Source organism: Notothenia rossii (assembly GCF_949606895.1).
Source record: "Notothenia rossii genome assembly, chromosome: 10".
NCBI lineage: Eukaryota > Metazoa > Chordata > Actinopteri > Perciformes > Nototheniidae > Notothenia > Notothenia rossii.
Genome location: NC_136908.1, coordinates 45,826,677 through 45,838,876, shown reverse-complemented (window position 1 = coordinate 45,838,876; position 12,200 = coordinate 45,826,677). Strand labels below are relative to the sequence as shown.

Here is a 12,200-nt window from a genome sequence, read left to right as displayed (position 1 = left end):
CTTCTGCTGTACTACAGTGATCAGTTTGGAGTCTACATTTCCTTCTTGTGTATGCACGTATGCACAGACAACATCTATACGGCTACAGATATAAGCACACCAATACCGACTGTATGCATAAACAAATACACACAGTTTGTAGTGTAGCATGTACAACAGTACAGGCACAATACTGGGGTTAGGCAGGGTGTAAGTACAGGGATTTCTCACATGCAGGTCAAACCCTTAGTGATTGGTAGTGATAATAAGTCAAAGAAAGTGGAAGCTAGAATAATGACATCAAACAACCCACAGCTGTTTGCCCTAAAACACCTTACACAGATGCCCTATTGGATCTATTGCCACGTCAAATATACTAAGATCTTAATTTTGAAATTTCTTCCTGACATTTTATAAGCAGCCCTAAAAGAAAGTCTGATTGGTTTGTAATGTTGCCGTTTTTAAATGATTACCTGGTAACGCACATTTGGGGATTATTGATTTCCTTGGTGCATTCCTAGTGACCGTGTGAACACCAGGACAGAATCATACAGAGATATTCTGTGACTGAACCCGTAGGAGGCTGTTGCAGTTTGTTGCTCGTCACAAAGCACAAGAACGTGGCATCAGACACACTGCTACCTGCCTTTTTAACATCAACACGTCAAGACAATAAAGAATTTCACAAAAGATATCTGATAAATATATAAAAGATAGAAAACCTAAATTCAACGACATGAAATAAGACAGATTGGAGAAAATAGAAGAGTGATCATAAGTGTTTTAAAGAGACCATGGAAAAGTGATGCTGATAATATCAGCTCTCTAAAGGTTTCATGAATGTGAACTGTGACTTTTGAACCTTGGGTAGAAAGTTGATTACCAGAAAAGGACAACATAAAATGCTAAAGTAAAGAAACAATTACAACAGAAAACAGAAAGAATATAGAATAAACAAATGAAATGTTTATCTGCATGGTTACATTGCTAGGTTTGTCTAAGCCCCCTTGGTTTTGTTGTATGTTTCTGTGTGTTTGTCCATACAAATCAGCAAAGTCTCGTAGCTTTATCATTACTTTCAGGATTTTCTTGGATTCGTAACATGTCATTCCCCATGTAGGTGTCTAGAATATGAAGCTACATTTGAAAGTGTTATTACCGTATATATAATGCTCACCATTAATGTTGGACTTTGGATTTGTATGAGCAAAAAAATGAAGTATATCGTAAATACAGTATACTCCCACAAACACACATTTTCTCATATACATTTAAATATGAACATACAGACAAAATATTACTTACTGACAATGACAAATAAAAAAATACACACAGAAAGGAGGGGGCTTTGACCGCTTTGAAAAGCTTGTACACCAGAGTTGGTCTCAAAGACTACCTTCTGAATGCTTTCTAAATCTTTTTGATTCCACTCATGATGCTGAGTCTTATGTTGGGTTTGAAATCGAATGTTTCTGGTTGGTTGGGCTCTGGGTTGTGCCCTCTTCTTTAAAGTTTTATGAAAGCTCTGCTCATGACTAGCGTTTTTCGATAACGCATCCTTCTTGAGGCAGAAAACGTAATAATGTGAGACATTTTGAAGGCAGACCATGAGACCCTCTCTCTGCAGTGTTCATATGACTTGAAGAGATAAAATCACAAACAAAGACTACATCATCGGGGGCTCCTGGGTAGGTAGGGTAAAAGAAACAACAGGGATTGGGATAAAAGCCTCTAGGTCATACCACTATTATAAATAATTCAGCTGCTTTTCATAGAAGGATTCACTTTACTCTGATGTATGATACCATTGTCTATCTCTCTACTTGTTTTTATACCATACACAATGGCAAATGACCCAATGGGCACACTAGCATGACATATTTGTTCCATGGCAATATTTGTCATTCTCCGTTTTTTTAACAATTCCTTCTTGCAGACAAACAATAAAAAAAGAGCACAGAATGTTACAATAAGGCAATTATAATATGTGGTGGTTGTGAATCCTTGCTAGAAAAGGAACGTATGTAATAGTAATTGACCCAGAGTCTTAGGGGTATTTTAGGTCTGAACGTAGTACCAGAGTGGGGTTAGCGGCCTGCATGGCCATCAATGACTCATGGTATGTCATATCGGGTTGGGCTGGTATCACCCCTCCATGCCGAGCCCAGGCACTCTGGATCAGAGACTCCAGCTGGGTGGATGGTTCTCCCCCGAGTTCAGTGGATGGGGTGGCAGGGAGAAAGCTCTGCATGGAGGGTGGGTGTCCCTGGGGATCTACAGGGAACAGTCCTCCGGGCGCATCGTAGAACACAGCGGAGGACGAGTGAGGGATGGACTGAGCAGCGGAGGAGTCGAAGGGAGGGAGCAGAGGTGGGGGAGGAGGGGACTGGAACTCTCCGGCGTCAGAGGCAAACGAGTCACTAGAAGGATCTGGGCTTCTGTCTTTTCCGGCTATCCCTATGTGGTGAAGGAGGAGACTTCCTGGAGGTAAGGGGAGCTCGGGGCTGAGGTACGTGTACAGCTCCTCTGTCACTGGCTGCAGTCGGCTGTACGTGCCTGAACCTCCGGACCCAGTCCCAGTGTCATCCAGAGGGAGGTCCATGGAGCTCCTGCGGGCCCGGTACAGTCTGGACGCCAGGAGGCTTGGGTCTCCAGCAGCAGCTGCGGCCGCTGCGGCTAAATGGAACTCAAAAACACTCCCAGTTGATGGCAAGGCTTCGGCTATCACCGCAGGTGCGGACATGGGGAAAGCAGAAGAGGAGGGGTGCTGTGGTGGAGGGTAGCATCCATCAGATGATGATGTCGAGCCACCGGCGGGCCCACTCATGGGGGGTAAAGGTGGAGGGATTGGACTGTGTGCGCTCATTCTTTGCATGAGATGTGATTGCAAGAAGCCCGGCTGAGGGGGAGGAACCGGCTCAAACCCCATGCTAGCAGCGGCGGCTGCTGCTGCTTGCATCTGCTGATGGAAACCCAAGTGGCCTAGCTGGTGTGTAGTCATTGGATAACCTCCATAGGCCATGGCTTCATAATGGTCCAATAAGGCAGCTTGATTGAGACTCAGTCTCCTCACTGCTTCCTCGTGCTCTGCTCTCATGTCTTTGTAGACGTACAAGCTCGGGTCAGATTGTCCTTGGAGATGCAGCGGCTCTCCAACACCAAGTCTTTGAGCAGCTGCTGCAAAACTGGGATTGACCACAAAGAGAGGAGGGGTCTCAACGCCCTCCATCCCAGCAAAAGGATGCAGGCTACTCCCATAGCGAGAATAGGCAGGCTGGAAGTGTCGGGTGTGTGCCTCCAGAATGGACGTGCTCTTGCGTCTCTGGGTGTTGTAGGCCTTAGGAGGCCCAGTGGGGGGAGGAGAGAAAGATATGGGCCGCTCAGGAATGGAGGGGAAGAAAATAGTAGGGGGGTCTGGGAGGGTTTGGAGGGGGATGCTCCCTCCTGTGCTTCCTCCTCCGCTGTAGGGGTGCGGCATTGAATGCTGCTGCGACAATGAGATACAATGGATTTAAGGATGAGAATGAGAGGGAACCACAGCAAAGGCCCACATGAAATGGAGAAAACAGTGTATTAAAGAGCATCATTTCAAAGCAATACCAAGAGAAAAAAAAGAAATTAATTATCTTTCCAGGTTAGAAACAAAATGACGTGCTTAAGATGGATCAGAACATATCTAACAGATAGTGATGAGATGAAATGGTAGGACACAGCACAGAGACAAGACAGTAGAAGTGGGAGACACTGCTATAGCTCACAGGTAGAGGTAGATTGTAGTGAGGTGGTATCAAGAGAAGAAAGGCCAAATGTTTGCTCCATAATATCCTGAAGCATCTGCACTCATTTATTTCAGAAATGATCACTGTCAAATGTTAATCTTCTGACTAAGTAGTTGCTACCTAACTATCTAGTCAGCCGAGGTTTTAAGCATGATGTCTTGACTATTCAAATGAAAAAATAAAAAAGGTGCCCCTCTTGTGGAGGAGGCGACCATGAGCCACAACATTATATTCTAACTAAAATTGGAGCCAATAGAGCCAGCTACGTCATTCTTGATTATTAATTTACATTTGGGATATAGCAACTTTCAGAACGCTAACATGCTGTACTGTAAAATCTCTGCTTTTATTATTAGGGTTGTCAAATGGGCAGTTTTCCTGATGCAGATGCAAAAGATATTAGGAATTTGTATCATAGAGCAAAGGTAAAGGTATAGCCAGTCTATCTGATTTTAATATGAACACATGGTGGTCCAACAGAGGGAGAAAGAGAGTTAAAGAGAGGTGGATGGGTAGGATGTCAGACTCACAGCCGTGCCTGAAAATAAACTAAGTGTGAACCAACACAGGTCCCTGTTAGCTACCTAATCAAAATATAGGAGCCACCTAAAATGACTCAAATAAAAAATATGATCTAATTGCAGATTTATTTTTACTGAGTTGCACTTTTTGCATGAAATATATATACCAATATATATTACATATGTGTACATCAATATTCAGTAAAGCAGGCTTGGTAGGTAGAAGAGGTAATAAACCAGTTTACTTTGAACGTACTTCTAAATCTTTTAATTTCAATTACTCGCAAATATTTCCTTTTTGTAATTCCATCTGGTTGTTTCCATTTGGCTAGTCGTTCAAAGCTGTTCCAAAAATGGGTACTGATAGAAAGAGTAATAAGAGCTGATCATTATCAATCATTCCATATAAAGTGGCACCTGGCCCTTTTATCTACTTTCAGACACCATTGTGGCCTGTGTCCCTCATCTCTCCCTCTCCCCCCCCCTGTGGTTGTCACCACCACTGTGGCCCCTCAGGACATGAGACTGTGAACCTACAGGTGTGGAGAACAGGGCGGGCAGGCTGGCCCTCCGCTGCATGGTGCTGGCCAGAGGGGAGGCAGAGTGGAGGGGCAGGACCGTCTCCAGGGCCTTGGAGAGGCGCCCGGCGAATGTGTCCCTCTCAGCCGCGAGAGGCATGCAGGGGGGGGTGGTGTAGGAGGATGAGGAGTACAGGTCTGGAGGAGGGGTGGAAGGCTGCTGTGGAGGAACGACCAGGGGCGAAGGAGCATGGGAAAAGGAGTATGAGGAGGGGGGGACGCAAAAAGACATGCTACGACTTCGGCGAGGGCGCGACGCAGGCTGGAGGCCAGGGAGAGGGGAGCGGGAACAACATGAAAAACAAAGACATTAAATTATAACACACAAAAAACAAAGTAAACATAGATAAAATACAACACACCCAAAGGACACAAGTTTGAAAAGTGAAGAATACACAAACAAAATCAATAAAGTGATGAAAGGTCATCGAGTAAATAATGATACTAAATCACGGTAATACATTTCAATACCTGATATATTTGAACGTAATACATAAACGTGTAAATAAAAGTCATTCATAAAAATGGGGAAAATGAAAGAGAAAAACTGTAGAGGGAAGATTGTTATCAGTGCAACCATTTAAGATAGTATCACAATACAAATGCCACAATTACACACGGAAATATAATTGTAAACATATGCGGTAAAGAAAACTTAAACAGACTGATGACCAAAAAAACAAAAGGAACAAATATTTTAAACGGAATAAAAAACAAATGAACACAATGTTACATAGAAGGAAAGAATGGTTATTCAACATATTCAATGAAGTCGTTCTCTAATGTTATAAACCAGTCTGTTATTAACTCGGGTTGTGACCCTGAAATAAACTTTAATGAGGAAATAGGCTTATTGGAAAAAGTCCTAAAAATCCTTTGATTGCATGCAAACTGAACGATCATCCAGTTAAACAATATTGGTCATTGTAGGTGATGGTACATTTGAAATTGGTAGCCAAAAGGAAATGAAAAGTATTATATTATTAAATAAGAAATGCAGAACCTCCCTTCCTAAGTACTTAGAAAAAAATAATGTAATATCAATAAACAACAATTAAATATGATAAATTATATCTGCATTACAAAAGTATGCTATATCTAAGGTCAATTATCTCTTTGGGAAAATCCTAAAATACACTCAGAATCCAGAAGATGTGCAAGACTAGTGCATATTTCGCTCTCCATCCAGCGCTCCAAGCTGAAAACCTTTGGCAACAGAGCCTTCAGTGTCGCAGCCCCCACCCTCTGGAATTCTCTCCCCTCTGCTATCAGGAATGCCGACTCTCTGGACACTTTCAAAAAACAACTCAAACACCATCTGTTCACTCAGGCCTTTGGCCTCAGCTAAAATGCAGTACCCAGCAACCTGTTCTTTTTCAAACCTGTGTATCTGTGTGACTATTGTTTCCCATTGTAAAGCGTCCTTGGGTCTCTTGAAAGGCGCTATAAAATTTGATATAATTATTATTATTATATTTATATTTCTCTCACTGACTACTGATTACAATACTGATTATAATACATTTAAGTTACATTACTCAGCTAAGTAATTACTATGTTGTAGGCATTTTCATCCCTATTGATTGTAATTCTTTCCAGAATTCAATGCTTCTGCATCAGCAAAGTTAAAAGCATGTTGATGTGTTTCAAAACGTACAAAACAAGGAAATATATACAAAATCGAGAAAAGAATAGCAACCGAATAAACAGCTGGGGCAACAATTGGACGCATAGATCAGGGAGTATTTCATTCAAATAAGAATTCCAACAAAAATGGAGGAGGCTTGTGGAAAAAGAAAGAAAGTATCTGATAGGATGGCAGGATGGAGGCAAGAGGGAATGGCTTTCAGACCTCTGAGATGAAATACACCAAACAATGAATTATTAGCTACCATAACATGAAAGTAAATTGTTGACTAACTGCTTAGCTGCATGAGTAAATATCAGATTGTCTAACTTGGCTGACTTGGCCTCAATAGGCAAGAGAAAAATCAAATATCTTCTTTATGTAAAAAATTATCATCTCCAATCAAAAGTAAAAAACCCATGCTCTTGTGTATTTAGTTCAACAAATAACCACAATTCCTAGTCTACTCACAAACACTGCACACTCACCCAAACAAAATGCAGTGCTCACTTCAAACTTTCATGTTCAGCAGCTGTGAGTAAAGCCCCGCCCACAGACAGGCTAAGCATGATGTCATACGTGCAGGTGAAAATGTAAAGTCCAATGTGGAGGTCATGAGCACTCACCATTTGCTGCTGCAGTGGCTGGGCGTAGCCCGGGTGCTGCTGTGGGTTGGCTGAGGGGGTGGAGGGGTAGGGGGTTTGGGGTTGGGAGGGGGGGTGGGTAGAGGTGGGGCAGCTGTACGACATAGTCAGCTGAGCCAGGTTGGGGGTGTCAGAGGAGAAAACTGAGGAGCCCTGTCCACTGTCCAGACCCCCTTCAGCTGAGAGAGAGAGGGTGAGAGAGTGAGAGTGTGAGAGTGTGAGAGTGTGAGAGAGAGAGAGAGAGAGAGAGAGAGAGAGAGAGAGAGAAAGAGAGAGAGAGAGAGAGAGAGAGAGAGAGTCAACATTTGTGCACAATGTGTTGATACCATGCACTATGATCTGGGCTCTATCTGATATTTTGAATCTCTCTCTTAGTCTTACATGCGTGCAAGATGGCGGTCTGCTGATAGTGAAGCTGCTGATGCTCCGCGTCTGTCTCCTCCGCTTCTACCTGCAAACACAACAACACAATCTGGGGTCAAACAAGAATAAATAAAAACAGAAAAGCACAATTTCTAGGTGCTCCCACTGGACACAAGTCCAACAGTGAGTTCCAACCACCAGTCAATTAATCAAGGTACAAATATACTAACAACTGACTGACAAGCTTCTTAACATTAGACAATGCCAACTGTTCAACTCACCTGTGTGTGGGAAAGTTTGAGTGTCTCTTGCTGCTGCTGCTGTTGCTGTTGTTGCTGTTGTTGTTGTTGTAGCTGTTGTTGCTGAAGCTGTTGTTGCTGCTGAAGTTGTTGTTGTTGTTGCTGTTGCTGCTGCTGCTGCTGCTGCTGCTGCTGATGAAGCTGTTGTTGTTGTTGCTCAGTCTCCAGTCTTCTCTTCTCCTGCTCTTCTCTTACCAGCTGCCTCTGCTCTCTCTTGCGGCGGATCAGAGACACACGGTCCTTGATGGCCTTGGCCATGGTCTTATGGTCCCCCTCAGCAACGTAGCCAGACTCAACCTGGGCCAAATATACTCCGTTTAACAATAACCCTTCACTTTGCCACGTAGTTATTTCCATCCAAAATCCTTCCCTTCTGTCTATCCCCTCTTCCCCTCTTCCCCTCTACCCATCACTTCCTCCCACCATGAGTCCATTTCTTCAGTTCCCGCCTTGCATTGTACGTACCATTTCCTGCGCCACATCTTCAGGGACGTCCTTGATCAGGTCAAAGGAGAACTCAATGGCTTCGTTGTCTTTGTATTTGCCTGCAAACAAGTTGACACATTGCTAGTCAGGAAGCTGCCCCTGTTCTCCTAAAGTAAATTCAAATCTATTATATTAATAATTGCATCATAGACTAAGTGTTTTCATTCTTCAACAGTTAAATTGTGCTTTTTCAGTAGCTTAGAAATGCTGCTAAGGTATATATTCCATATTTGGGTCTGAGACTGTATAAGGAATGCAAAAAAAAATTCCTATTACAATTTTTTCTACATTTAAATAATATCCTAATTAAATGACAAAACACAATTATTCTTGCCTTTGAGCTTCTTTACGTCTTCTATCCTGAGCCAGAGTTTGATGGCAATCATTTCGCCATCATCCTCTTCTGCCAGTTCAACCCTGACCCCTGTGTCCTCCTGGAAGAACGCATGGTTCAGCAAGATCTTTATAGCATATCTAGAGGAACAAGAGAAATAAATAGAAATTCAAGAGAGAATGTAATGTTGTTGCTACTTGAAAGAAATGTTTTCAAAACCAGTGGCCTCTACTACGAAGCAGGATTTTCGGTTAGCGAGGTAACTTCGGGGTTAACTCTGGGTTTCCGGTCCTACGACGCTGGTTCACTTCTTACCGGTAATGTAGATCTCCATGGTAACTTATGCTGAACACCTAACCTGCTCCGGAGCATGTGGGTATGTGTGAGCGTGTGTTTGTGTCTCACCTCTCATCCTTGTTTGTTCTGATGCAGCCCTCTATAATTTCCTTCACCTCAGGAATGGCTACCTTGTCAAAACTGCCTGGTTTTACTCCCTGCACAAACAAAAGAAAGATCAGTGAAGTCAAGAAAACTAAATACCAAAGGTAGACCCGAATTCGGACACACACACAGTATACATTTGGCACTAAGAAAGGGCACATTTATTGGATAATATCAAGTTATTAAGAACACAGAACTTCTGTCAGACCTTTCCGTACAACATTCAGAAGCTCAACACTAAACTGAAGTTGAGCTACAGCAGGAGGCATCATAATGAACTATCCATTCTTTCAAACACTAGAGGAACAACATAAAGAAAGAAGCAAAGTCTAGCATGAAGGGAGCTGAGGTCAATCTTGGAAATATAGAAAAAGCTGCCAATTGAAAATGACTTGTTCCAAAAGAAAAGTATGAGAATCAGTACCTCTGTGCATGATACAGTGGATAAAATGTCAACACACTCTCCGGTCAATCATGTAATCAATTCAATACCTTTGCTGGGTCTTTGTAAAAAGGTTGCAGACTAAGGCCCATGTGAAATGCATTTAATAAAACAGATTAAATGTACACCGATACACTTTTTGAAAAACTAAATCCGAAGCACTTTTAAAAAGTTTTAAAGACAGAAAGAACACAAGAAAGCCATATAAAAAGGTACAGTAGGCTACTCACCTAGAAAGCACTGGGTTCAATAAACTAGGGGAGACTGTTTATGTTAATGTCAGGAAATAACAACCTACTTCTGCTCTTGTCCACAAGCTCTGTCCTCCCTTTCTCCTTTCTTTCTTTACTTTCTCTCAGTTTCTCTCCAGCAACCCCCCCCAGTTCATTATTACACAACCCCCCCTCCCTCCGACTCTCACACCCACATTTAATTCCAGGGCCAAACAAACTTAGGAGAGATGGAGGAAGTAATGGTATTAAGTCCGACATATGGGAGGAGGAAAAACAGAGAGAGAGAAAGAAGGAACGTTTATTAGGGCTGATTGGAGCTAAGGAATGTTCCAGAAGAAGAAGAAGAAGAAGAAGAAGAAGAAGAAGAAGCAGAAGAAGAAGCAGAAGAAGAAGCAGAAGAAGAAGAAGAAGAAGAAGAAGAAGAAGAAGAAGAACCATGAAGCTTGTCAACAACAATGTATGGCAAGGTATTATAAGTATATCCCCCACCCTGTGCTCTCAGAGGGTCATTCAAATAGGGTGCATGTTATTTTTACAGGGCATATAGTATAGTTCACAATACATAGAGTATGAAGGTTCACTGAAGTGTATTTCCACTTTTGTTGCAAAGGCCAAATGCTTAATTAATAAACTCAATTGTCACAAGCCAATACAATTAAGCAATACTTGCGGCCCAATGTCACTGCCTCCATACGATGAAATGTAAGTCCAGCAAGACCATAACACACATTTTGGACAAATGTCACTTTTATACGTTTTTTTGAATTCACATTTACTGTAAATCAGGGGTTAACTAAGGTATAACTGTGTGAGAAACGAAGGGTTAGAAAGCTGCTAGGATGGATTAGGCAGTGAAATGAAAGGAAGCAGGTGACTGGGGGCACCCTGCGGTTGTCACAAGGTTGTGTGTGTGTGTGTGTGTGTGTGTGTGTGTGTGTGTGTGTGTGTGTGTGTGTGTGTGTGTGTGTGTGTGTGTGTGTGTGTGTGTGTGACAATAACATCTGAAGCTGGTTGTTTGACTCAATGCTCGGCTGAATGAATACAGAGATCAGAGAAGCGTAATGATATAATGTGTATAATTATAATTGCATGCACACAAACAGAGCTGTGGAGCCAGAGGTGAGGTCACAGTCATAATCAAATAAGGTTAAATTAAATTGGGGTTTGTTTTTAACTTTTTACCAGTGAGAAAGGGGAATGGAAAGAAGGGGGGAAAGGATAGGAGGGAAATTAAGAGGAGTGATCGAGGACTTATTATTTTCTCTCACAGTGGTAGTTTTAGACAATCTTGATCCGAATCCCTTCAATGGTTGTTTGCCGGTCAGATAGTAGGCAACAAAAGGATATGATATATACTAAGATATAACACTTACATTTTTTAAGTTTAAACACAAACCTTTGTCTGGCTATAATCATGTTTTGTCAAATGGGTCATATTCTGCTCATGGTCACGTTCATATTTGTATTTGTATTACTTTACTAGTAAATTCCTCTGGTCCATTAACCATCACTGTCATGTGCTGTTTACACGAGAACACAAACGGTTGTATCCGCTACTTTTCTCTTTCGTATAGCCCGTTCGTTCACACAAGGCCGTAACGGAAATGCGGAAACGGACCCCGCAAACGATAACGGGTCCAAAGGTGGATAGATCTGCAAACAGAATGCTCTGGGGGGGCAAACGGCTCAATGTGTACGGCCTATAGGATCATTTCCTGATTTCCATGAAGCCATAGCCCCACCTCTCCCCACCTCTGCTACTGCTGTAGCATGATCAGTAGCTACAGTCAAAATCTACAGCTCCTCTACCACAACCATCAGCAACAAGTGGACATGGAGGATTACATGAACTACATGTTGCTAAATCCACCAAGGGGCATAAACAGAAGGGCAACGATGGCAACCATGCTCGGGGGGTCTTCTTCGCTGCTTTTGGTGTATTTTGTGGCGAAAGTACAGTACCCTAACCCGCCACTTACAGGCCCAGCATATGTACTACAGCGTCCCCGAGCGATCTTGTGTGAACGGAATACTTTTTTGATATCTTATTCGGTTCATTTGCGTTTGGTATGCGTTTGCGTGTAAATGGGGTCTCAGCCTCTATAAAGCTGAACTCACCCCCATGAGGAAGGGAAGGGGGGTGGGGAGCCGGCGGGGGGAGACGGCTCTCAGCTGCCTGCCTGCCTGTGTGTGTGTGTGTGTGTGTGTGTGTGTGTGTGTGTGTGTGTGTGTGTGTGTGTGTGTGTGTGTGTGTGTGTGTGTGTGTGTGTGTGTGTGTGTGTGTGTGTGTGTGTGTGTGTGTGTGTGTGTGTGTGTGTGTGTGTGTGTGTGTGTGTGTGTGTGTGTGTGTGTGTGTGTGTGCGTGTGTGTGTGTGTGTGTGTGTGTGTGTGTGTGTGATGACCTCAGCAGCACTTAAAGCAGCCTGTGATTGCATCCGTTGTCCTCTGTCTGTGTTTGGGTGTCTGTCTGGTTT

At 42.9% G+C, this 12,200-nt stretch overlaps 1 protein-coding gene across 18 annotated transcripts in view; it reads right to left on the bottom strand.

Moving 5' to 3' along the window:
* The window catches only part of wnk1b (WNK lysine deficient protein kinase 1b), an 85,679-nt gene that overhangs the window by 26,406 nt on the left and 47,073 nt on the right, over nt 1–12,200 (bottom strand). For 10 of the 18 annotated variants that reach the window (XM_079653876.1, XM_079653888.1, XM_079653890.1 and 7 more), the window contains exons 6-13: nt 9,016–9,104; nt 8,611–8,750; nt 8,256–8,335; nt 7,773–8,087; nt 7,510–7,579; nt 7,111–7,307; nt 4,817–5,119; nt 2,057–3,466 (exon numbers count right to left, since the gene is read on the bottom strand). In XM_079653876.1, coding sequence (XP_079510002.1) covers nt 2,057–3,466; nt 4,817–5,119; nt 7,111–7,307; nt 7,510–7,579; nt 7,773–8,087; nt 8,256–8,335; nt 8,611–8,750; nt 9,016–9,104 — 2,604 coding nt within the window. The remainder of the gene's footprint in view (nt 1–2,056; nt 3,467–4,816; nt 5,120–7,110; nt 7,308–7,509; nt 7,580–7,772; nt 8,088–8,255; nt 8,336–8,610; nt 8,751–9,015; nt 9,105–12,200) is intronic. The other 8 variants (XM_079653882.1, XM_079653884.1, XM_079653885.1 and 5 more) reach the window with 5 other exon arrangements.